Source organism: Alligator mississippiensis, chromosome 6 (assembly GCF_030867095.1).
Source record: "Alligator mississippiensis isolate rAllMis1 chromosome 6, rAllMis1, whole genome shotgun sequence".
NCBI lineage: Eukaryota > Metazoa > Chordata > Crocodylia > Alligatoridae > Alligator > Alligator mississippiensis.
In genome coordinates, this window is record NC_081829.1 from 8687636 (window position 1) to 8715423 (window position 27788).

At 41.5% G+C, this 27788-nt stretch overlaps 1 protein-coding gene across 1 annotated transcript; it reads right to left on the reverse strand.

Annotated features, from left to right (window-relative positions):
- Positions 1–509: 509 nt before the first annotated feature.
- Positions 510–27262, reverse strand: PSMB2 (proteasome 20S subunit beta 2). The gene is made up of 6 exons (XM_014605049.3): positions 27077–27262; positions 23466–23588; positions 19389–19459; positions 4997–5159; positions 3199–3248; positions 510–739 (listed from the first exon to the last, which is right to left on the reverse strand). Exons 1-6 carry the CDS (start codon positions 27165–27167, stop codon positions 632–634), a joined length of 606 nt encoding a protein of 201 aa, XP_014460535.1. The 5' UTR covers positions 27168–27262; the 3' UTR covers positions 510–631.
- Positions 27263–27788: the final 526 nt, after the last annotated feature.

Genomic DNA, 27788 nt, shown 5'->3' on the forward strand with positions numbered 1-27788 from the left:
GCAGTAGTTCTAACAAACACTTATTGCCTAAACTCCACCCCCCCCACCCCTGTGTACATTTTCTGAAAACCTCTTTCATCATCAATGTGGCTGAAACAATGACAAAGTATATTAAGTAAGACCTTTTGATAGGTGACCCCTTCATTACCAAATAAAAATAAGAAAATAAGAAAAGTATTTGGAGATGTTCTAAAGGTGCAGAAAAAGAGTTTAATACAAACATATCATTTCAGCACATGCTCATTGGCTGTCAGGACTGCAAATGATAGACGAGAGCTACTCACCTGCTGGAACATATGCATGGGAACACTTGTATTAGAAGAACTTGGGGAAGAAATCTGGGTCATAAGAATCAGAAGGAGCTAAGAAAACAGGAAGAGACCCAAACACAAGGAAGGAATCTGCAAAGCGCATGGTACACAATAATGATTCCAAAATCTCCGGCTGCAGTATGAGGACTTAAGTATTTTAAGAAACAAGAACTAACAGAATAAAAAGATAAGACTGGCTATATAAATGTCAATCTTTATTTGAATTATCCCAGTGCAATACATGAATTGTGCACTTCAAATGAGTAGAAAAACAAAAGACCTGAAGGAAACTGAAAGACTGCTGAAGAACGATCCCGGGGTTAGGATGTCACTTTTGGAAGGGATATGTTATCCATTTCGTGGATGCCATCTTTGTCAATTAAACGAACGCTGAAAGAAGGCAGGTTCAGGATAAAGCGTTTCTGGAGCTGTTTAACAGAGAAACAAGGGAGGAGATTTGTTCAAGACTTAAATGAATATAGCTTGTTTATCAAAAGCGAGCAAGACTGATGCATCTCTCAACAGCATTTATTTTATTTATTTTGTCCAAGTCGGTGTCTTGGCTTGGTTTCTCTGATAGTTCCAAACTGCAAAACTAAAATGTCTTTCCATGTTCAGGAATACTTGAGAGCTACAAATCTACCAATCTGTGAAAGATCCTTAAGAAACAAAATAGAAACTGCACTGTTTGAGTAGTCATCTTAAAGAATCACGTGGACTTTGAAGGGAGTGGGTGGGGGAGGAAGAGGGAGGGAAAGGAATCACAAGGAGCAGCATTTTAGGATTTTTGACTTGTATAAGCAAACCATTTCTTTTCAGCTCTTGTTTGTTTTTTTTTTATGGAGCACAGGGCTCCCCTAAAATGCCTTTTAAAAAGAAATCTGCAATAGGATGGAAGAGCTGCATAAACTGCTCCTGCATCCAGTGATGCAATATATTAGGCTCGTTAAGAACATAAAACTCTGTCATGCTCAAATTTATCTGGCTATACAGCTTAAAGAATTTGTCTTGAAATAGTACCTAATAAGAGAACAACTCAGATAAATTAGCTTGACTGTGCGCCAGGGCTATTTAACAGGTCCCCACTGTACACGCTGCTTGGGATATAAACTTTAGTCATTCGTGCATGATATGATGGCAGTGCAGGCTCCCTCTCCTGCAGTGCCTCTTATTTCAGCATTAATTATCTCTAACAAGATTTTTGGTTCAAATGGAGAACCTTAGTCAGAATTTATTAGAATTGTTTCGTTCACTGAATTAAGATACTGTAGACAAATGTCTTGGGGAGGTCCAACCTCCTCCATTTGTGCCGTGTTTAAGTATACAATTCTTCCCAACCCTCAGAACTAACATTAGGGAAATCCAGACTTTTTATGCAAATACAGACACCCCTTTTAGGGTAAGATGATTGCTCTGTGCGCTGATGAGCTCATATTAGATGGTCGGCAAACTGTACAAAGAATATTTACTCTTCCTGCCTAGCTTGATAGTAGAATGTCTTTAATTCAATGTAGTATCATGCATCCTATTATTAAAACAAAACTGGACTGAATACTGTATTTTCATTTTTATAAAAATTGTTTCTTTGTTTTGTAGGCAATTTGCTGGGACTGCATTAGAATTGCAAGCATTTGCACCATGGATTTAATTCTTTAGTATTTTGGAGGTACTCTGGCAAGTATATATTATCTAGAAGCCAGAGATCAATCACTCAGACAAGATAAAAAGTATCAGCAGGCAGGCCTGTATGGTAATGCAACCATGTTTCTTTCAATGATACTCATGGTCATTTTAGTTTATGTGCAACAAAAAAGCAAGTCAACTTGTATAAGAGATTATTTTGCAGGTCTTGAAATACATTTAAGGCAAGATTCCCAGATTTATGGATATTTCCAAAGCATAGTTAGAATGGTGTCTCAGGCTAAGCCAATTAATTTATCTGGGTAACAGTTTCTGGAACACAACAGAAGTTGACTTAACAGTAAATGACAAGATCACGGTGTATATATTTGGCCACTTAGCTATCATGTCAGACCAAGTTTTCAATTGACTAGGTACAAGAGATGCAAGGAGTTAAGCCAGATACTGTGTTTGTCAGAAGTCTGAAAAAAAGTTGGAAGGAGCATCAACTGAGGTATAATGGACATGGCACATGCGAGGAAACTATACAACACTTCCTCTTTCAGGTACTACCCAATCCTAAATTTATCAGATCTCCTTTGAGATGAATGATTGCCATCGCTGACTACAATTAATCAAGATGTCAACCTCCAAAGTAAGTTTTTGTTTGCAGCAGATTCTCCCCTGCCCCACAGCACCACCCAGGTCTCCAGACAAATTATAAGAGTCCTGCTCTAGAGTGAGATACGGTGTGAAAAGATACTTGATGCTGAAGCTGCTGATCAAATCCCTAATGCCTAAGGTCAAATGTTTATCCAAGTTAGACTTGGCTATCCATATATGAACTGGGGGTGGGGAGGGTGGCTTGGCTTAAAAAAAAAAAAAGTGTAACAGAAAAATAAGCTTACCAGGAGCACAGGACAAATACCCCGACAATACAAATATTTTAGGCAAAACAACATAAAAGGCAGAGTTAAAGGCTGTCTGCATCAATATTATGTTAGAGATGGAAGGACCAGAAGTAAGGAACAGCAATTAAGCCTGAAGTTTACATTCTGGAGGACATGAACCATGCTAAGACAATACAAGTACCCACAAATCCTTTTCCTCAGTAGCCGCTCCACATCTGGCCAGCATGCATTTATTACCCCTTCTGGCGAAGACGGGGAAAAAAGTGCGACAGAGGAACAGGAAGAATATCAGCAAACGAAGACAAACAAACATCTCTTTCTTAAGCGCACATGGACCTGAGTCTTTAGTGACTCACCTCCTCTAGACATTTCTTTAAGAGTTCCACCGCCTCCTCACGTGAGATACCTGAAGGAGAAAACACCCACAGATTGCTTTAATTAGAGGCCATCTCTCTCGACTTAAAACTTTATTAAATTTAAACAACTTTTCAGCTGAGCACTGCAAAGCTCCCCTTCCCAGCTCTCAGAAAACACGTTCCATATGTACTGAGGATGCCCTGCACTGAAGCGCTCACGTTGCAACAAGCCATTGAGAATCGATTTGTTACACTGAATGGGAAGCATGACGGAATTTCGCCTCCCATGGCCAGAGACTGGGCTTCGGAGAGGTCCAGCCGTCTCTCTCTCTCCTCGAGTTTATTACAGTCCTAAATCAGCTCCATCTGTCCACAGCCGGCTGCAAGTCAGTGAAAGTGGGCGGAGACCAGTGTTAGTGCTACATTCCCTGCTGGGTATTAGTTTTAATAATGGGAAAGGCACGTGTGCGATGCCCCTGCTGTTCTCACACATTAGGATAAAAACCAGAACTCAATGGGGATGGCAAGCGATGACAATTTATCGCAGTTTGTTTTTTTGCCTGTCGCAGGGAGTCAGGAAGGAGAAGAAAGGCCGTGTCATTTGCAGGAGACAAATAATGAAAAAGCTAGATTTGTGGTTAAGGGACAGCCTACTGGTTTCAAAGGTTTTTGTTTCTGTCCTGCATCCGCTAGTCAGGTGCAATGACTCCATTCAGAAGGAAACCGCCAGATTCCTGCTGCATTGGTTGCAAGGAGCAGATTAAAAGATACAGCTAAGGAAAGGGGTCTGTAAAGAGTCAGCAAATTAAACTTTGTGCACAAAATATTCCTGCCAACATTCAAGGGATTTTTGCAATTAAAAGAATCAGAGCTCGACCTTGCTCTTATATTTGCAGATTTCTTGAGGGGACATAGACAGTGCTTCATTTTCCTGATCTATAAAATGGGACTAATGCTGGGGAGGGAGGGAGGGAAGGAAGGAAGGGTTTTAACCATGCAGATGTAATTATGTTCATTATCTGCATAAAACTAAGATTATAAAAGCAGTAAGAACAAGCCATCTACCCTCAGGTCAGCTAAGGGATAGAAGAAACAGGCTGGGTAGGAGTGCCATTCATTCTCCGGTCTCTAACAGATCTTTGGGCTCATACAAGATACAGACAAATAAGAATTGAGACTGACTGCACTCTAAAGATGGGCATTTTGGGAGGAGTTATACCAGTATGCATGCTTCGTAGCCACTAAACTAGCAGTGGAGAGACATCTGAAATCGTGTCTGTAAAGCAGGTGTTACCTAAGCATATTTCCTTACACCACTGCTTTGTTTTGAACACCATGATTTAACCACTTTTCTTAAATTTCTTTGGCTTCTGAAGATAAAAAATACAAAATATATTAACAGTGAATGCCTGGGGCAAATAGCCACCAGTACCAAAACACTGCAGGAAAGCCATCAAAACACTATTTAATAGATAAGGGCTGCCAGTAGCTAACAGGTCAGCAATTTAGAATAAAAATCTGTTCATGCTCTAGATAAAGATTAACCCCCTTTCCTTTATGATGATTTCAAGCAGGAACTGCATACACTTCAAAATGTGGTACAGTTTAACGGCGGCCTCCATTTCTGGTGAAAAAGTTAGATTTGTATTTCAGTGTTAAGTAGTCACCACAGAGATTTGAAACTCATAACAGCAGTAGTGGACAGAGTGATAACTTAATTCACAAGGAAAAGATACCATGTTGAGATGTATTTACAAGTCGGCAGAAGAATTCTCTCTTCTCCACACTCTTCACTTACTTGGCTTGTAATAGCGGTCAAGAATGCTGAGGGTTAGGAATGCACCATATCCATGTGCTGCAAAAGGAGCTTTAGCCAGGGCTGCAAGATAATCCATATAATAAAGGGCAGGACCTTCATGGTCATCATAGCCAGCCAAGAGGAGGTTGACATGGTAAGGAGTCTGCAAGAAAAAAAATAAAAATACAACAGTTCCGCTTAATGCTGCAACACAGATTCATCTCCCCTCTAATGCTTCCCATGCCAGGCACAGACCTGCAAAAAACTGTCCACTTCCAAAAATGCTCCTTTGCCTAAAAAAGCACTGGGTCTCAAACCCTGAGAATGGCTCAAGTTTTCTTAGTAGGAAGCAGAATTCTTTATCCCCCTGCATTCCTTTAAGCAATACAGGCCCTTTCCTTAAATCTACACTTGGGACACGTTAACAGCAAGCTCTTCAATTCTAAAAGGAGGACAACTTGTACTTAAAACACTTTCACATCAAGTTCCTTCATCTCAGTATAGAGTCTATGTTTTTTTGCTGTCAGCATGTAAACACAACATGGACTTCTCTGTACTGTACAAAAACGTCTTTGTTAATTTAATGTGATGTTTTCTCAGTTGCACTGTAGTTAGCCATAAAGCATTTTAGTGAGTATGAAACCATATATATGGCTTTAGAACAGTGTGAACATGTTCATACAATGTTATTCTGTAATATTAACTGCTAATTATAAATTTTATTGCGTGTAACCATACTTAATCTATAAGTCATTACACTAACCTGGATAATCAGGACTAGTGAGGTAATCTATAGAGTGGCTTTCATTCAGAATCTGGCACATTTCTAAAATCAGAAGATCAAGACCATACCAAAAAAACCATAAAGGCTTTGCTTTCTACAGACATTTAAGATCATAATTTTTTGTCTTTTATCTTCCAGAAATAGCTTGACAGAGGAAGAGAAGTAAAAGTCAATCTGCTTTAAATTATACCTTTCTTCATTAATGGATTGCTTGCAAAGTCTTACAACAAGAAAGAAAACATGGAAATACCTTATTCTTTAGCCAAGACAGACCACCCATTTCTACTAAGACAGACTTTTTACTGTGTTCTACCCAGAGATCCAGCAATTCCTCAGCAGTTTGTTTTGTCTTTAACATGGTTTCTCCTTTTTCTAAAACACTTGTGCGCTTATTAATGCATTTTCCACAACGGGGAGAGTGATCTTGTATTATACATTATTCCAAAACATGTGACATTCATTTGAGCATACAAAAACTCATTCTGAGGCACAGGATCATACAAAGAATATGTAGAATCATCATATGCCTGTTTTCAAGATAGTACAGAACTAACTGAAGTATAAAACACTGAGCTCAATACCTGGAATTAAATAATATCTGTCATTAAGCAAAAATAGCATAGTATTAATATTCTGAAAAGTCTAGATCAGCAAGCCAACCATCCCAAGTAGGAAAGAATTAATGGTGCATTACCATTAATGAGAAAAGAGAATAAGTAAAAGCTTTCTAAAAGTCCTTTACATGCAGTTATTGAAGCCCAGTCTTTACCTAATACAAGCTTGCACGCAATTTAATTCTTTGGAGCAAAGAACCCTGATATTCCAATATTGTCCTGCCTATGGACACCTGTAGTTATTCTGTCACATCCATCCCCCTGTAAAATGCTATTAAAAAGCTTTTAACAAAATAAAAGGATTAGTATGAAATAGCTGGATAAAATATTTATAAGGTGAAACTGCACTAACATGACAAGAAAGGATAGTTCAAATGAGGTACTATATAGAAATAAGAGTTGAAATATTTCATGCTGGTTTTCAAATTACAGCAGCATTAGAGTTGCACACCCCCCCCGTCACAAAGGAACAACTGAACAGTTTGGGAAGTGATACAACCTGACAAACAAACATATCCTTAGTTTATGCACATAAAAAATAAATTAAATTAAATTAAAAAAAAACCAAACAGTCTTGACAACCAAATGACTCAACGTTTTGGCCATTCTATTTCACCAAGTTGCTTCAATTTATACATCATTTGAAGGGTTGATCGAGCTGAAAGATTCAAACTCCTTGTAGCCAGACACTTGAGCACTTCTCTCTAAAAGTGTTTTTTTATGTAAACTTTCATTAGGTTAGAAGAAAGGACAGGCTGATTTACACCTGAAATGTAACCTTCTTATAAGTTGACAGTCTTCCACGAAAAGATATTTCAAAATATGTCAAGATCAAGTTGTTATCCAGCTGTATTGGTTTAATTAGCCTGTATATCATCATTTATTTATGCTTAAACATCTCTCACACACACAAAAGTTAGTATTTAAAAGCCACGACACGTGGCACAGAAGATAACTCACAAATTATTCTGTGACTTCAAATTGCCAACTTCGGCATGTGCGAGATGCTTAAGCATAAATAAATGGTGTTACACAGACTAATTAAACCAATACAGCTGGGTAACAACGTGCAGCTTCTGAAATTCTTTGGATGATGCTTTATGAAACATCTTTTGCTCACTTTGTTTAATTCTGGATGTAAATAATGTTTATTTTATTTTGGGACACCTTGCTACACAAAAAAGTGGGACTTAATCACCGGAGAATTTGTATTTACATTTTTATTTGGTATTTCCTCCCCTCAGGCTTCTAACTGAAGAATAGCCCACCCAGAAGATGCAGGCAACTTGTGACCTGTTAAGAGTTTAGGGTTCCAAGGAAGAAACCAAATATTAAAAGAATGTTTTCGTGCATCAATTTTGGAGAGTAATACATTCATCTTCAGTGGAAGATCTCTTAAGTAACATCCCTTCTCAATACCTTAATATGCATGCGACCTGCCCAGAACGTGCACACACCACTGGAATTTAATTTGCCAAGATTTCTTCCAATGTAGCAAGATCAGAGCCTGTACACAATCCACTCCAGTTACAAGCAGACATCTTTTGTAACACTTCAAAGCAATGGTCAAATAATAATTTGGGAGTTTTGCTATAACTTCATATTTTCAAAACTTTATATTTTTGTATGTGAAAATCAATGTTTCATCTTTTAAAAAGTCATTTAAAATACCATGATTTTTAGAGCAAAAGGTAGCAAGGTAGCACGATGATTTTGAGACAAATGCTCCACTTTCTCATTCCATTAATGCCTGGTGTTACAGTTCTTCCAGCTCCCAAGGCTGAAGGAATCAGTATCTGAAAGTATGGACTACAAGAAGATACCAAACACCATACCCATTAAAGTTGTGTGTCCTCAACCTATAGACTCCTTTATATTCAAAAGAAGTTTAACCCACTCTACAATTTTCAGTTACATAGCATACACCATACAAAGTGCGAGTCTTAGCTCATGCAACTTCTTGACACTTCCATGCACCTGAACACCCTGCCGAATAAATAAAATCCTGCAAATTAGCCACCTCAGGCAAATGTTACCCTTAGGGCCCTTAGGTCAGATGTTAGGTAATTAGGCACTTATCTAGCTTTAAAATTCTGGCCTTTTGCACTTTGAGCAGAAGGTCAATAGCACAGATAGTAGAGAGATGAATAGCATTATAAAACACTACAGTAGAAATGTCAAGTGTGCATACATACTTCCATCCAGGAAGAGCACACGCCAACTGCTGAAACTTCCTTAGCCTGACAAAGGGCTTTTGAACCCAAAAGCTTGCTTAATAACTTTTCTCCAACTATCTGGGTTGGTCTAATAAAAGATATCAAATTCACCCAAGGAACCTTGTCTGCATACATTTCTCTGCTTTTCTAGTTTTCGCAGAATGGATGGACATGGTGGCAAAGTGGTGTTAAGGAATATTTCCCTTCCAGCTCAACATGGGGCAGCAGCATTCTAGTAGTGGTCCTTTCACTCACTCACCTTTTCTAATCTAGCCTTTCTAAAGGGGCTCTAACAAAACTCTCCAATCTTGACCTGTGGCACCCCGTGATTCATGCCTTAGCTGCCAAACACAAAAGAATCAAGCCAGGCATTTGCCCAGTACTAAACTATACCCAACTTTAAGAGACATCCTGCTACTAAGCATTTCAAATACAGCCCTGTGTTTTAATGTGCTCAGTCTCCAAACTTTTTAAGTATGTTCTCATGACTTTAGGTTTTTGGAGTGGCAGCTAACAGAAAACTCAAAATACTGGGGGGAGGGGGTGTGTGGTTTTTTTTTGGTCTCAAGAAATACAAACTTGGGGGGAGGGGGAGAAGTTACAGGAAATATTCTCCAACCCCAACTAGCTTTGCACTTTATGCTGTTTGATTTAAAATAACTGCAGTGATTAAGAGCGTGAAATTCTTCAGAACTTACAGCTGAAGAGAACAGTTGTGATAAATACACCGAAACAACAAGCTCAGCGGCGGGAGGCTGGGCGGTGACAAGCAGCGGTGTGACATCTGGCGGAAGCCAAAGTCACAGCAAGGGGGAGAGAGGTGGGCGTGAGGAAGCATCCTGCCAAGCGTGGACAGCAAGAGAGGAACTGACAGCCTTCCTTTGGACTGTGGCCAGACCCTGCCACCTATAATTAAATGTAACAACACAATGCAAAAGCTGCACTTTAGGTTTTCTCTTTAAAAAAAATAATAATAAAGTTAAATGTACCAAATCTTTCCACCTGCATTCCCAGCAGGCAAGTCATCTGGAAAGTTAAGGAAGGTAGTTCTTCTCTCAAGCCACTACACAACACCACCATTTAAAATGGGAACTAAAGAAGCTAGTGTTATAAATTCGGGCTGTGGCAGAAAAACAGAAGTTGACAAAGGATCCCTTCAGAAAATCATCAGAAACATAAGGCTCATGCTCTAAAAAAGAGGGAGTATTTCAACAGCCACGGACTGATGGGCAATGGAGGAGCAGAGGGTTTCCAGTGGTACAATCTGGAAAAGCTTCTGAACATAGTATTAGATTTACAGTGTACAGAAGGAGGACAGAGAGAAAGGAAAAGGAGAGAAGAGAATCTAACGTTTGTGGCAAAGAAATACCTGAAGCCTTAGGAGCCTCTATTTATTTAGAAAAATAAGTCAAGTATGCACTCAACCAAGCTACTCCCCATCAGAGAAGTCCCAGGCCTAGTGTGACAAGGGCTGCCTGTCAGAAGGCAACATTCAAAAGGCAAAGACTTGCTCACTATGTCAGTCCAATCATGTCCGAATATGCAGGGTATAGCACCCACTTCATTCACATGAAGGCCCCTTTCCACCTGCCTGGTCATATAAAATGTTGAGTATGATCATAGTGCTTAAAGGGCCTTCTACGTAAATGGCAATCAAAGCCTGAGGTTTCATCTTAATGGAAAAAGTGTGACTTCTATTCTGTATTTGGCCAGACCTCCACAGTTATAAACCAGTGTCCTTCCAGTAAGCCAAGGGTCTTCACTGTCATGTTTTGCCACCTCACTGCCACACAAAATTAATAGCCTTTTCTACCCAAAACTTTGCACCATTTAATTGAACTGGTGCAAACACCCATGTTGCAGCTTTAATTTGGTTTTGAAGTAGCTGAATTCAGTTTATTTTTAAATGAAACAAGCAAATCAAAATAAGAACACTGACAGCAAGGCCTTAAACAGGTTTTAATGACATCTGAAGTTAAACTAGAACAAATTCAGACCAATCCTAAACCCAGTTAACTAGTCAAGTGAGGGTAGAGAGTTCTTGGGTTTGGAAGAATACAACTATAGTTACCTTATGTTGTACTGTAATCTTACACAGGCTTGGTGATCAGCATAGGGACAAAGTAATGTTATCAATAGGGAGTCGCATGCAATAGACAGAATGGATAATCTGATCCATCTACAATCTGGTCCAATAAAAGATATCTTCCTAAGAAATTCTTTCCTCTAATCCTTGGACTGATACTCTTCAATATCTTCATCAGCGACTTGGACGAGGGAGTGAAGTGTACTCTGTCCAAGTTTGCGGATGACATAAAACTGTGGGGAGAAGTGGACACGCCAGAGGGCAGGGAACAGCTGCAGGCAGACCTGGACAGGTTGGACATATGGGCAGAAAACAACAGAATGCAATTCAACAAGGAGAAATGCAAAGTGCTGCACCTAGGGAGGAAAAATGTCCAGCATACCTACTGCCTAGGGAATGACCTGCTTGGTAGAATGGAAGCAGAAAGGGATCTTGGAGTCCTAGTGGACTCCAAGATGAACATGAGCCGGCAGTGTGACGAAGCCATCAGAAAAGCCAATGGCACTTTATCGTGCATCAGCAGATGCATGACAAACAGATCCAAAGAGGTGATACTTCCCCTCTATCGGGTGCTGGTCAGACCGCAGTTGAAGTACTGCGTGCAACTTTGGGCGCCGCACCTCAAGAGGGATATGGATAACCTGGAGAGGGTCCAGAGAAGGGCCACTCGTATGGTTAAGGGCTTGCAGGCCAAGCCCTATGAGAAGAGACTGGGGCACCTGGACCTCTTCAGCCTCCGCAAGAGAAGGTTGAGAGGCGACCTTGTGGCTGCCTATAAGTTCATCACAGGGGCACAGAAGGGAATCGGTGAGGTTTTATTCACCAAGGCGCCCCCAGGGGTTACAAGAAATAATGGTCACAAGCTAGCAGAGAGCAGATTTAGATTGGACATTAGGAAGAACTTCTTCACAGTTCAAGTGGCCAAGGTCTGGAATGGGCTCCCAAGGGAGGTGGTGCTCTCCCCTACCCTGGGGGTCTTCAAGAGGAGGTTAGATGAGCATCTAGCTGGGGTCATCTAGACCCAGCACTCTTTCCTGCCTACGCAGGGGGTCGGACTCGATGATCTATTGAGGTCCCTTCCGACCCTAGCATCTATGAATCTATGAATCTAAGTAGCTCATTTTCGAGCTGCTTGGGAGAATCTCCTTCAGACCTAAGAGTTTCCAAAGAACATGCTAGTAATGAGTGCATCACAGAACACCTTGCCTGTAAAAGTAAAGGGTAACTATTGTCTACAGTCATACAAAGTCCTTAAATGCCATACCATCAAAGCAGCAGGCCTACCACAACTAATTTTCTCAGTGCAAGAAACTTGCAAAAGGTGGCTTAAAATGGGCCTATCAAATTATCCCCAAAATCTTTAGTCTTTTCTCAGCTTCTTGTAATAGCAAGTGATCTTTGCTGATCCTTTGTCTTATTTAACTAGATAGCACCCTATTCACAAAGTTCATGCAACTTAAACTCTTTCATCTGCCCAAAAGCAAAGGCCACATATATATAAAAGCAACCCTAGCAAAACATGTATTCTTAGAACAATCAGGAAAACCAACTAAATACTGTGTGATAAAGAAAAAGATTAGCTGCCGTACCTTCCTGCAGAAGCAATGCCCCAGACTCAGTGCCTCTGCCAGTGTCCTCCACTGTGCTGCTCATCTGGAGGTCTCTTCCAGTCTTAAATTCCTAACTACACTTTTAAGGCCCCAGTACACATTTACTGGGGGGGAAGGAGGGTGGTGGGGAAGAGAGAGAGCAGGCAAAGAGTTGAAAAGGGAGATCTCAGTCTTAAGCCAACACTTTGTAGATATACAACGGTTAAGAGGCAGGCCGTGCCCTCGTTGCTACAACCCATTTCATACGCTGGAAGCAGCTCCAAGTTTGCATGCTTTGTTAAAGCTGCAACCATATTGTAATTAGAATGGTTTCAAAATGTAATGACTTAAACATGGCACAGATGCCTTATTATACCAGCTAGTTAACACAGTATTTGTTTTCTCCGTTAATTTCACTTGCTAATCCAAAATGCTGTTTCTACCCAGCAAAGAAAGCCCACTGATGAAATCACTGACTGTCCAATGGCAAAATGTCAACCATGTGTTTATTAAAAGAGAATGCCTTTTTTTTTTTGGGAGGGGGGGAGGGGGGGAGCAGGGAGAGGAGGGAAATTAAGACTGGGTTTAGTACTGTGGAGTAGATTCCATATGTCGAAACAAAATGACACACTGTAAAAGGTAAATGTAGTGAGCTATTAAATGCCAAGCACCCAGAAAATATTAGCTATACCAGTAACTATGATTGCAGAGCCTTACATTAAGGCTGGATCATCCGAGACAGACAAGTGAATTCAAACCAGCTCAAGTGGGGAGGGACACAGATGGTGGTTAATAATGTAGAACAAGCTTCATTCTAGGTTGGGCTGTAACACTGCAATACCCTGAAGGCTTTCATTTCAGTATAGCCCTTCACAGACAGTGGAAATTATCCTTTTCAATTGGGGAAATTTCAATAGTGCAGCCCCGGTGCACTGACATGACTCTTGTTCTGTACTAGGCATAACATGGGGAGCAGCAACACCAAAAACAAAAAACTGCAGAAGGGAAAGATAGTTATGTGGGATATACACACCTTTTCCTATAACTTCAGTCTCTAATACTTTGTATGGCTAACAGCACAAAGGTGGGGAGAGGCCAGGCAGCAGAACCAGAACCAAACTAGGCAGTACACTTGCCCCTCTCCCCCCCAATTAGCACAAGTGCACAAGCCCAAGAATTAGTTAATACTGCTCAGCGATCTGCAAATTCCAGTGAACAGGTCATACCAAAAAGGTACCCAAAAAGCCAAATGCCAGTACTGGGAAGAGGGGGATGAAGGACTCCTCCCTTTGCAGCATCTTGGACCCACTTCTGCATCTACGATAGAGTGCCAACTACCAGTTAGGAGAAGACTGGACATCCGTGTTGCATTCCAACCCTCTCCGGCCTTTGGAAAGCGAAGTCCACTTCTCTGCCCCTACACTGTACAACAGGAATCATGTTTATTCCCCTTTCTGAGGTTCCTGAGTACAGGGGCTGAGTACTACAATAAACATGAGCAAAACTTCACCCCCACAACACGACTCTTGGTGCTGATCTGTAAGGATGCACAGGCAAAATGTTCAAGCTCAGACAGTAATTTAGGTTACCCAGATTAATAAAATTGTTTAAAGGCTAGTGCACAGTAATGAACAAAGGTCTCCTTTGCACAGCCAACTCTTCCCATTCAGGCTTATACCTTGTTATACAGGCCAGCCAGGAAAGCTGCTATGGCTGAACTGAAGCATCTAGATGGGGTCTACATGTAGATGGGGTCCAGGCCCCTTTTTGCATGGGGCATGATCATAAACTATTTGCAAAGAAAAGGTGGCACTGAGAAGAATTCTGGATTTAAATCACTGATGCCAAGTTACAGGTACTAGGACAAAACCACTCCCATTACCAGATCTCAGTGGCTAAACTAAATGGTGTTTATTCTGTAGACATGCTAATCCATGAAGTTATCTCTCTCAGTTTCCAGAGCTACCACTATTGAATTAATACAGTTGGGTGGTTAGTGTCAAATTCCATAATAAATTGGGATTAAAAAAATTAGGGCTGGAATAGACCTACGGGGTCTTTTAAGAAAGCCAAGGGCTTTGATACATGCCTCCAATGGGACTATTTAACACAGAAACAGGGATTTCTACTCTCAGCAGGCACCTAACTGGATTGCACACACATAGTCTGAGTGAGAAAACAAACACCTTCTCACATCCGATCCCCTAGAGAGGGGAAGGGGATTTACACCTGAAAAAACTCATAACTGTATCAGCACTCTGATGGGTAAAATAGCAAGCTTAAAAAAATCTGGTTAATTTAAAACCAGCACCACTCAAAGTATTTTACCGCACCATGTTACCAAAACAGGAGAGTGGCGATTGAGAGCTATACCCAAGGTCCTCCTAACAAGCAGGCCAAAGCCTCCATGAAGCATGCAGTTAGATGTAGGAGAGGACTTTTTGGAGGACTAAGTAAAGGAGGCAGTGGCAGAGATCAGGATGCACTGCTCTCTAACACTGCAGCAAGGTTACACCAGAATACAAGTTCTACGTTTTCTAACATCTCACCACTCTAAAAAGTAAGGGAGAACAAAAAAAGAAAAGAAATCAAAGTCCAATAGCTCTGTCTTGTATGTATATGTATGTGCATGTATAATTTTCATGCCTCTCACCCCCCAAAGTTGCAACTTTTTAGTCTTGTAATGGAGTTTCCACTGTTGGGTCCAAACAATCTACACATACAGTCACATGCTTAAAATACCCACTTGCATCAATATAGAGCAAAGCCCAATGTATAACTCAGATTCAGGCAGAAGCAACTTTCCAAATGAAGAAATAGATTGGGTTTGGCCAAGACAAACTCTTAACACATTCCATTATTAATGATCCTAAACCCCCTTTTATGTTATCCCGTCCATGTAAAGTGTTACAAGATCCACCAGCAGCCACTGGTCTAGGTTCCACTCAGCTTGCAGGTAACTGCCAACATATCCCCGAATGCACATCAAGATGAACATACATCTTTAAAACCAGCAGGTAAATTGACCTTGCCCTCCTAGTCTTCTCCCTTTAAGGGGTCAGCGTTAAAGCACAGGTTATTTAGGCAAGTTTATGATGACTAAATAGCAACATTAAATGAACACACTCAGACCTTCCTACAAGAGGAAAATAGATATCTGAAGACCCACAGTCTGTATTTTTCTCAATTCTAAAGATATTACAACAGCTACAGAAACAAACATCTGAAAAGTGATGGCATGAAGGAGGAAAGTTCTGATGCCACAGCATGCAGCTTCATGTTGGAAGAGCTGTACTTTCAAACAAGCACAGAGAGCTAGATTTTAAAAGATGGTAAGAGTTCTTCCTACAGCACAGGGATCCTGGTAGTGTGATAGTAGTGTCAAAGTGCACCATTTGCTCGGGGGCACTGCCATCTGCATCGGCACAACATTTTGTCTCCGGTAAATAAACACATCTGCCTTTGCCAGTGTCCTCCCCACTGTGCTGCCCATCTGGAGCAGGTGAGCTGGAAGGCAAGCGTGGGCACAGGGAGGAGGGGTGACGCAGGGAGGATCAGGCCTCAAGGGACATGGCACATAGAGGAAGACGAGAGTGCCACATCATGTCACATCCTGCTAACTGTGTTTGCCAAAAAGCATGTTAAATTACCCTCGTTAGTGATATTTTTAATCATATGTAACAAATGGCTGGCTGTGCTTAAGTGGGCAGGACAGTCAAAGTCAATCTCACCTATGCCATCTGCTCGGAGGGGCACGTGACCTCAAGACAAGTAATCAGTCTCTCAGGCAAATGACAGACAAGGCTGTGCTTGCACATGGGGGTGGGGGGTGGAATCATCTCACTGATTCTAGTGTCAGGCAGGGAGACTGAGAATAGTCGCATGCAGGCACACATGCACACAGACTCCCCTTTCAAAAGGAGAGCACCCAAAGAAAAGTACTATTGTTACTGCTTACAGAACTGTACCTTTGCACCAACTGGACCATTTCATTTGCAAGAGGTATAACTCCTAAGTCAGTGGAATAATGGGTGGTCTGAACAGGGGACAAGGAGCGAGAACCTTTGTAGTTTATCAGCTTGCTGGGTGAACTCAAGCAATTCAAAAGCTTGCAGAGCCTCAGGTCTCCATCTGTGCAACAAGGATAATCCTTTAACCCCATCCTTTTTTTTGTGGCTTGTTCTCCCAGACTGCAGGATCTTCAGGGCAAGAACTGATTTTTATCACATGTATGTACAGATCCCAATTAGGGCATTCATGGCATGTGTACACTGCACTGTACAGTGTGGACATGCCACTAAAGGTGGCTATGTAACTTTTTTAGCATGAGATGCAAGGAGAGCAGGAGTAAGTGGGTGGAGAAGGGTGCTGCTTAACTCCCTCTGAAGCCTTGTACAAGCCCTGCACGCAAACTTTAACCGCAAGCCCAAGTAATCCTTCATTTATCCCAACAGCAATTAACCAAGTTTCATTCCCTTCTTTCCAGTGCTAACAGATGTGTTTAACATAAGTCACACCATTAATACTGCTTGGCTTTCCCCTTCTATAAAGACAGCACTGGGAAGAGTGAAGTGCTCCTTAAACACATTTTTAAGCAACAATTTATGCTTCCAGTAAAGAACATTAACAGTTCTTTACAAACCATGAATGAAGACTCCTCTCTGCTGGTAGTTAAGAATTATCTACTTACATACAAACACCAGTTTTACAACTGTGGTAAACCGAGGTACAGAGAAGCTAACCTGTCCAAAGCCAGAAACAAGTTAGCAGCAGAAGCAAATATAGAACCCAGGAGTTTTGAATTCTCCACTATAACTGCAAGGCATCACAGGGTAGCCAAACAAGGCAGCTGTAAAATGACTGATGAGACATCCTTTATTAGCAAAGCTTTGAAAAATTACCATGAGGAAATTGGTAATTGCAGTTTGCTAACTTGAAAAACACAGCTTCAACTTGGTTTTGATATTTACTGAAAGCTTCATGTTGCTGTTTACAAAAGGGACTTGTTTTGCTAAGTACATCAAACAGCTTTGCTCTATTAAATCATTTCGGGAGAAGATTAAACGGATTCAGTGCATTTGCATGAAAACTGACAGCCTTATCTCGATTTTAAAGGGGCTTAATTCAGTTAGCTGTTGCTGGTACTTATGACAAAATGTTTATTGGGCCCAGAGCTGGAATCTTAAGATGCATTTATATTTGTTACTGATAAGTGACAGGTACTTTTTAAATAAACTATACTTTATATTTTCACAAAATAAACTTTGCTGATGAGGATAATAGTTAAAGACAGAACAGATCACTTTATCAGATATCATCCACTTGTAAATGAAAGTTCTCTTTCAGCAGGACATAATGAGTCATTGGGAGATACTTGGTCTTACCCAAGACATTAGGCTGTCATGTTCCAGCTCCTATACCACATTTCTTTTCCCCAAGGCAATCAATTAGATCAGGGTACTTCTCCAAATAGGGTCTTTAGCTCTTCAATAATAAAGCATTTTAAGCCATAAGTCCATATCCTACCCTTGACATTACAATACTCTCTTGGTTGTTCAAATTCCTTGGAAAACCCCTGTTGAAAAGCAGTTTAAATAACTGAAATTTGAGGAATAAGTCTAAGTTACAAGTTTACTATATGAAGTTCAAGAGCAGACATGCCCCATGTATGAAATAAAACTTAAAAGGAGAAGCTTGTTACACAACTGTTTGTTACCAACAGTTACGACTTGTTGTTTGTTTGTTTTTTAAAGGTACCGTAATGTGTATGTACAGTGTTGTATGCAAGTATTTCCTAATGGAAAATAGATAAAAATCAATATCATAATGATAACAGAACTGTACAGCTGTAGAACTATAAGGCACCCACTTGCAAAAGTAGTCCATAGCACAGTTTTCACTGTTTGTTCCATTTAGAATACAAGTAATCCTGTTAAAAGTTAATAGTTCTAGTTCTTTAACGTGTAACATTTTACAAGAGATGTCATAGCTGTGCAATGTTCTGGCCTTGAAGCCAAGAACAACCCGAAATGGTGCAATAGCCATTACTTAAATGATATAAGCACAAATCTTGAGGCATCAAAGGTCTGCAGTCTTCCATCAATAAGAGTTTGTTAAAGAGATCAAAACAGAACTAGCAGAAACAGACAAGCACAACAGGACTAAAGTAATACTTTATTCATATCACTTTAAAGTTGTTTAGTGCATAATATAGCATTAAAGAGAGTATTATAGGCAACCCCCGCTTAGCACTCTTAATTGGGTCCTGAAAAAAACAGCGTTAAGCGAAACCAAAAGTTTCTGATGGCCCAAGATGGCGACTGCAAGTGTTTTTAATGACCCAAGATGGCAACCGCAAACACTATAACAAAACTTGCTGAGCGCTAAGTGGAATTGGGTATCGATTTAAAATGAGCGTTATAGCGAAATAGCACTAAGCAAAACAGCGTTAAGCAGGGGTCACCTGTATTAAGCTACTGAAACCCCAAAGGAGGATGTAAACACATGCATCTTACAAGAACAGTAACTACAAGTTTAAGACTCTGGGGGATGTTTTCAGATAAGGTGTTTAAAAAAATTGGATTAAGGGGGAAAAAAAAAGTTAGGCTAAATACGACATTGCTAAAATGATCTTTTGTGTCTTGTAATTCCAGGTTCTGTCTCGGTGCCTGAAGTGCATAACTGACACGTGCAAGAAAAAAGAAACTCCTCCTCCATCCCTTTCGTTCCCCCCCCGGTCCTTCCCTCAGTGGTACCAGCTCTGTACTATACACAGTGCAGAACACGTGGCTTCACTAACTCCAACCATGCTCAAAATCGTTTGCTTATTTCAGAAAAATTGAGATGAGGTTTGCCAGTCACATGCTATTTTATTTTGTGTTTTCTGCCCTGGAGCACTCAGTCACGTGTATGCACATGTTTAAACTGAGAGCCTGGGAGGATGGGAAGGGAGGGGAGGAAAATTTTTAAAAATGCCAAAAAAGCCACTGGAGTAAGAGGGGATATATAAGGGTGGGGTGGAAAAAGGGCAAATATACGATTCATTTTTTAAAAGAGGCCTTAGTAACTCCAGGCATTGGTAACACACCTCAGTTCTTACTTACCCGACTCCGGAGGTAGTCAGCCAGGTTTCTGCGTGTAAAGTTTGCTGCTGCAGTAGGTGATAATTCATACCCTGGTGCAAAAAGATTAATAATACATAAATATTTCTGTTTTGTGACTGGAGTGCCAAGGAGTCTTAGTCTTGCACCAGGTCCCCACTGTGCAAGTCAATGGCAAACAAGCAACTGAAGTGCAGATACACCATTATGTTTTACAGTTTTTCTTTCACTACTGCTTCACAGTATACAGAAAGGCAATATAGTTTAATTAAATTATCATTCTGGCTCTGACAGCTTTTTATGTGGCATAGTAGGTCTATAGCTTCCAGGAGTAAATTGGAAATATTTATACTAACCTATGTAAAAACAGCATTAAATGCAACTCATGCCTAAATCTGGCATCAAAATACAAAGCCTCAAAAAAATAAGTAGGAGTGCACCAATAAAGATTTTTTGGGCCAATACCAATGGCTGATTATTAATGAGCCATATCAGCTGATGCTGATCCGATTAACAACATGCAACCCGGCAGCTTGAAAAACAGCATCTGGCTGGTAAGTCTGTTGCAGGGGGAAGAGGCAGGGGAGGGAAGGAGTGTGTGGACAGATCGAGGCCCCCCCTGGTGAGTAAGGAGTGGGGCTGGGGCAGGTGTTGGGGTGGGGCACAGGATGGAGCCACAAGCAGCTCCTCCAGGGACATGGGGGAGTGCCCTCCCAGGGGAGACATGGGGGGCATGTGTTCCCAGATCTGTGTGCAGGGTGAGGGCAGGCTGCCGCTGGGGGCCAGGGCCAGAGGCAGCGCCAGGCTCTTCTGGGCAGGGGGTAGGGCCAGGATGCCCTCAGGGTGGTCAGCAGTGCTGGGAGGGGAAGCTGTAGCCCACCCCATAGCTCCCCCCTCCCAGAACTGCCACTGCCCGTCCTGAGCACAGCCTGGCCCAACCCTTCACCGCTGGGAAGAGCCTGGCACCACCCCCAGCCCACAGAAGCAGCCCACCTTCATCCCATGCATAGATGCGGAGGGCACATGCCCCCATGCATCCACCAGGGGTGTGCACAGCAGCAAGAGTCATACCAACCGAACGAACTGCTCATGGCTCCGTCCTCTGCCCAGCCCCACCCCTGCTGGGCAGCGGCAGCCCCAGCCCCACTCTCTCCCTCACCACAGGGGCCTTGATCTGCTCCCCCCCATGCCCCTTCTCCACAACATAATTATCAGTTGGACACTGCTCACCAAGCTGCCAAGCTAGCCATGAGCATACTGCGACTGCACACATGCATGCACCATTAATCAGTGACTTTATTGGCCACATCAGCCAAATAAAGCTGATTACCAATAATATCAATTTTCATTTTATTGGTGCCAATACAGTATAGACCAACACAACGGTGCACCTCAAAAAATTAGTAGTATTATGAATCGGATTCTGGCTTTTTCATATAAGCAATATACAAAAACACTGTGGGCATTAAATAAGTCACAGAGGAACATTAGAGATGTTTGTCATTCAGAATTTAGAACAGGGAAATGTCTTCACTCTACCACAGAAAGACCTTTCTTGACAGCAAAGACTGCAAACAAGAAAGATCTTGTCTTCACTGACATGATCACTGGAGGAGTATTTGGAAGTGAACATGGTATCAAACATTCTTTAAAAAAAATGAATAATTGGACCTGCAATTCCACTGTAGTTTGTTTAGAGGAAACACACACACACACACACACACACACTTTTACCACTTGTAACAATGTGAGAAAGAAAGAGCCAAAGGCAAACGGTTTCCATAAATAAACTTGAGACACTTAAAATTGAAAAGCTTTGCGTTACGAGTAGCAGAGCAGGTTATTACATGATACTGTGTGCTTGTTATTAAAACCTTTAACCTGCCCTAAAGCAGAAAATTTCTTCTAGCAGTCTTGGGTATTTTTTTTTTTTTAAATAAGCAGTTACATAAGATTCTTGAACTATTGCTTCAGTTATAAATAATAAGTGAATAAGTCTCCCAGTCACTGACAAAGGGTGTTTGTGCCTGAAAGCTTGCAAAGAACTTTTTTCCAACTATTTAGTTGGTCTAATAAAAGATACCACATCTACCCTAAGAATCCTGTCCACCTATGTCCTTAGAACAAGATGGCTACAACCAATAGCACTGCAACTCTCAACAAAACACTCATGACACGCAGTCACAATTCAGTAACATCTGCACATTGAGTATACAGAAGAGGGGTATTCATAGGACGAGTGAAATGCTTATCTTGCTGGGATCATTTGATCCCTACAGACTTCCTGCCTACAGCAGGGGGGCTGGACTCGATCTCACAAGGTCCCTTCCAGCCCCTAACGTCTATGAAATCTATGATATCTATACATGTGACCTGCAGACTGCTTGAGTTCAAATCTTTGCAACCACTCTACAGATTCAAGCAGCTGAAAGACCTTAAGACTAATCCTTTAGCATTCTGGACTGGCACAAACTGAATATTAGCATCATGACCAGAAGCAAGACTATGCAGTTGAGTCCATCCTGTGAGATAGGCACTGCTTGTAAAAAACAGGAGAGAAGATTTTCCAATATTCTATAATATATTTCATTAGGTGATCTTATGTTCTGCAATCAGTGCATAGTCCCTCTCAGTGGAGTGCTGCTTCTCCCTTTCAGATGCTGCAAAGACCATTCTTTTCACCTGTCATTTTGTCCACGTCACCACTCTACGTCATTCCATGGACCTCATCTTCTCTGTCTCATGAAGTGTAAGTTACTTGTTTCTGCTCCACTCTCAAGACCATTATAACCTATCCCCACCTTCATCCTTCCAGTGTCTACTCCTTAAATTTTAAAACCTGTACTTGCATGCTTCCTCATGTTGTCAGGTCACACTTAGAAGTTAAGTTCCCCATAAACATTTGTGATGCCATTTTAACTGTTCTCCTTCAAATGGCTCCTTAAAATTAAAATATCTTCCTTGCAAAGATACCTACAAAACCTTTTGGCGCCATCACTGATCTCCCTCAGCAATACCATCTCTCTGCATTCCCATGTGTTTGCATCCAGCTGTTGTCTTGCCTTGCACTTAGACTAATTTCTTTACGCATGTACCATCTTTTAGCTCGTATTTACACAACCCCTTGGATGGTGGCATCTCTGGGCCATCTAAGCACCATGGTAATACAAAACAAAGAGGTTAGATGACAACTGTAAAAAAAAAAAAAAAAAAAAAAAAAAATCACTCCACATAAGAGCTAGGAATAGAAAACTAGGAATCCAGCTTGCAAGTCCTTTTTTTTTTTTTTTTAAAACAACTTTCCCTGCTTTGTACAAGCTAAACCCTGTCAACTTGATGGGCAGTTATACCGTGAGCATGCTGCTGACAGGAGAACCAAAATATGGTATTGATTTAAGACATACAAGTTACTGAAACAAGAACTGAGCCATTCACATGTATTATGTAGGGGATCTCTTCGAATACATACATATGGATGTATTCAATGACAACCATTCATGCCCCTACCTACTTACCATGTCCTCATTAGCATATGTACCTGAACTAATGAAACCTAAACACTATACAGACTTCACACATGAAATGTAATATCTATTTTAGATAAATGCTGACTGTAAACCTTACCTACTATTGTTAATGTGATGGAATATTTTGAAACACTCTAATTTTAGGTCTCGTTTCAACAAGTAAACCATTAGCTCTATTTGCTTTGGTCTTTATTGCCCTTTTGGAACATGCATCTTCGTTTCTTCTGTTTGAACTAGTATTTCCATTCAACAAATAACAAGAGCTCTTGTAAGAAAAGTTCAGAGAAGAATGCAATTATAACACCACAAAAATTAACAAAAAGGTTCAGGGGCCATTGTAACATGAAGAAATGCATTTTGGTGCTTTTAACGGACTAAGTAGTTAAATTGTAGTCTAAAATGCTTGGTACCAGGTACTGAGCCTTCAATAACCTGCCAGAATATTTTCCCACATTTGTATTGTTAAAAAAAAATTGCAATTTTTTTTTTTTTTTAATTACATGTTAAAATATTCCTGGGAAATAACCATTTTAAGTTTAGGTTCTGTACTCACCATTTCTCATTTTGTAGAGCTGAACATTTTTTTGAATGTACTCTGCAAACTGGACAGTATCTCCAGCCTCCCCAACACAAAGGAGCAAGATCTTCTCACTCATCTTAAACATCTTCTCATGGTCTGTAAAAATAAAAAAGAATAGGAGAAACACCACTCATCAGCAAGAGCACACTATTTCACCGATAACAGAGTAGTTTCACAATTTAAGTGACAAGTTAAGAGATTCCAAACATTCAATTGCGTACCAGGATACTAATCCAAGTGCCCTGAACACATTCCATAGTTAGCCTCTCAACTTTCCAGTCCAGTCTGTGGCATAGTGTTGCTGCGCTGCTTAAGAGCCATCACGCTTCACAGAAGTGAGCGCATTTCAGTGATTAATAGTGCTCCTACATAGTTTGTGACCCAGAGTAAATCCCAAATCTACAACTGGACTCATGTAGACAGACAAGGCACCTGCGTTGTCCTCAGATAATCAATAGAGCCAAACACACAAAATCAGGTAAATGAATCCAGCCAAAGAATCAAAATCTAACTTTGTGAAGTGCTTGAGAGATATGACAGAAATGTAAGATATTACTCTGGCATCAATGATGGTTAAAAACTTCATAGAGATTGGGGGGGGGGAAAGAGTCATCTGAACAGATTATTCAGAATTTAAAATTTAACAATCCCTCATTCTATTCCTTTCCCCAAAAATAGGATATTTCAGGATTCTGACAAATAAACTACTACGTTTTGCTCTATGTAAACACAGAACGCCTTTGGAGAAGTCTGGGTGAATTTGCTAAGCAACAAGTCCTTAGAAGTGCAGTATTAAACAAACAGCTGTTTCTGAAAAGAGATATTTGACTTTATTACAAATCAGAGTGTTTAAAAAAAAGGCAGCCAATGTTACAAAAAAACCTCTAAATATTGGTAAGAGAAACAATGCTAGATATTGATTGCAAAAAAAAGGCCTGCTAAAAAGCCAAAAATCATTAAAAGAATAAGCTTAATTTCTCTCTCCTTTGAAAACAAGACTCAAAAACTGTTTTCTGAGGGGGGAAAAAAAGGAAAGATTCCACTACGAAACTATAGAAAAAACCCACAATTTTTAACTACCCTAATACTGTAATCTTATCAGACTACCATTCTGCTTTACCTAGATAAGACAGATAAATAAAAACTCAAGCAGCTTCTGATGCCTAGGGAAAACAGTTTCTCCATTTTCAGGTTAGGTCTGCAGCACAAGTCTAAATCTCCATATCTGAATCTCACTTTCACTTTCAATTTACTATATAGTGCTGCATAATCTCCCCTGGAAGACATGTTAGAAAGCTTCTGAAATATCGCAATCCTTTAATAGGATTTGGAGAGTATTATGCAGTTGTTAAATACTTTAAAAGTTGCCTGCGTGAGAATTTAGGAACCGTTGTGCAGATTGATTTTCTTGCAATTTGAAGAAAACATTACCGAACCCTCAATACTGTATACTCCCTATAAAAAGGCTATCACAACACATGTTCAGAAGGAGCTGCCAGTGTTGCCAGTCTGCAATTCTGCAAAACATTTCCTAATATTTGGTGCATGCTTGCTATTTTTCTTAAAGCCTCAGCTGCCAAGCTTATGAAATTGCAGGTTCATAGCCTCCTCCCCATTCCCTTTTTAAAAGGAAGTTCCTAGTAGACTGGGTTGCAAGGGAAAAAGAGCTTGAAGTGTTAACTGAGTAAGTTGTAAAGGCTCAAAAACCCAAATGTAAATTAGAAACCTTTTTGAAAAGGCTTAAATGATTTTTGAAGGGTCTGAAATAATATTTAGAACACCTAGAGCTAACAGTACTGCTCTAATTAAAGTACAGCTCTTAAGAGAAATAAGAATTATATGTTTACGTAGTTAGTTGACTGCATTCGTTTGACATAGCTATATTAGTTCTAAGAACTATGCCCCCGTAAACACTTCAACTGACTGTCTGTAAGTATATGAAAGATCAACCCTTTCCCCACTCAAAGTCTAGACCAGGGAACCTAAAAAACATGGGTTCGCCTGAACCATTATTCAGACTGACAGTACTGTATCCAGATGAGGCTCTTGTTTCCAAATCCAGGCCTACTAGTTAAAACTATAAAAAGTAGGTTAATTAAAGTAACACAAATAAAAAGTTAAAACCTTAGCCATCATTTATTTATATGATCTTTATTGTCCAGAAGGTTTAGCACACTGTATCATTTTGAACAAAAAGTTATACTGGTTTGCGTAAATCTGTTGGAAAAGGGTTTTTCCCCCTCATTTAAATAAAACGACACTTTACAGTGAAAGACCTGGTAAGCATTACATAAATATAGTACATCAGCAAACAGCTCTCCAGTACCGTTTCAACTTTGAACTTGCATACTCTCACGCTAAAGAACATACATAGTAACTGCTTTTTATTCTCACTACGGTATTTCAGGTGAGCAGTTACGGCTGTTTTTTCTACTTGAAGAAACTAAGAAATGATGGTGCGAACTGGGTTCCCAACAACCAAAAGCTCCAAGACATGCATGCATTTGTTTCAATTAACATCCCTCAAGTTCTCCCTGACGCTGTCTCTCATTGGGTGGGAGGAGCTCTTTGGAAGTCATTGCCCTGTCATCCAGTGCTTATAACAGAACAACATCCAGAAAGAGGTCCAGAGCGTGCTGTTCTGTGCTGTCCTTACTGCTGGTCTAGTCAAATAATCCCTGGCTCCTTATCTTGCTGGCCTGCTCCAACTGACTCCGATCCTACATTTAGCCAATGCAACATACAGCATTTCAGGCCCCAACTTCAAGCAGTACATGGACAGTTTAGAAAGAATCCAGGGCCACAAAAATGATCAGGGGCCTGGGAGACAAAGGAAAGGCTGAAAGAACTAGGGTTGTTTAGCCTGGGAACGAGAAGCCCAAAAGGGAATTTGATAACTGTCTTCAAATATCTTAAGGGTAATAATTAGAGAAAATATGGGAGATGGGCTTTTCTCTGTGGTTATAAAAGTGACAAGTTGAGATGCAAAAGACTCAAGCTGCAGCAGGGGAAGTTTAGGCTGGAGATGAGGAGGACGTTTCTGAGCACGAGGGAGGTGAGGCCAGGCACAGGAACAGGTTTCCTCAAGAAGTTGTGGATTCCCCGTGCTCAGAAACTTTTAAACGCAGGTGAGAGAGACCCTGGGCTGGGATGCCTTAGTCAGAAACACTGTTGCTTTGAGCAGGGGCTGGGCTTGGATGCCCTCGCACAACGTCTCTGTCATCAGTAGGGCTAGAGGGGAAGGCCCAACGGGAGCCGCTAAGCCAGCGTTCTCCATGGTTGCCTCGAGATCCTTGCGACGGGGCCACGCAAGGAGAGTGCTCGTAGGTGGGCAACCAGGAGACAGAGATTTGCAGTGGGAACCCACAGGGCTGTGAACCCCGGGTCATGTGCCTGCTGCCCGACCTCTCTGCAGCACAGGAGTCGCTCCAGAGTTTCCCTGCAGTTAAAAGTAAGGAAGGAGGAAGGGATCCCCATTCACGGGGGGGGGGGGGGCTGCAGGGACGGGGGGGGGGAAGTCCCCATGTACCAGAGGAAGGGCTGCAGGGAGGGGGGGAGGTCCCCATCCCCCTCCCGGCTCTCACCGTGCTTCATCTGCACGATGCTGGAGGCCGCCACGGTGTCGGAGGCGACGAGCACGTAGTCATGGCCCTGGATGCCGATGAGGTATTCCATGGCGGGGGGGAGGGGGGCGCTCGCTCTATCTCAGCTCCGGTCCGACCCGGCAGCCGCTTCCGCCCCCTCCACGACGCGACGTGACACAGCGAAGGCGCACGCACGCCCGGCGCACGGAGATGACGTCAGCGCCGAGTTCTCGCGAGAGAGCACTCAGTGCCTGGCCTAGACCGGGGTCACGTGACTGCTAGCCGCGCCCCGGGGCTCCGCCCGGCCCCTTAACCCCGTCCTCGCCGCGCTGCCATTTGCTTCCAGGGTTTTCCCGCCTTCCCCGCCCTTACCCGGCCCAGGGGTGTCGCAACCCGCCGCGGGGTGCAGCCCTCGCCTGGTGCTGAGTTAGCCCATGGGGACATCTCTCCCTTGCCCATAGAGTTGTCAAATCTGAAGCTATTCCAGGAGATTTTTTGCCCCCCCTCCGCAATATGACATCACTCATTGCACTGTACATGACGTACGATGTCATTAGGCTGCCAAGGGAAAGAGACACGCGATCAGACGACGCCGTTATGTTTTACGCACGTCCATACATGAATCCCGTGCATTTGTCCTATTCACTGATTTTTCGTAAAATAGCCGATTAAAATCCCCGTGTTGCTTTCAATAGTCACCGAGATGCCGATC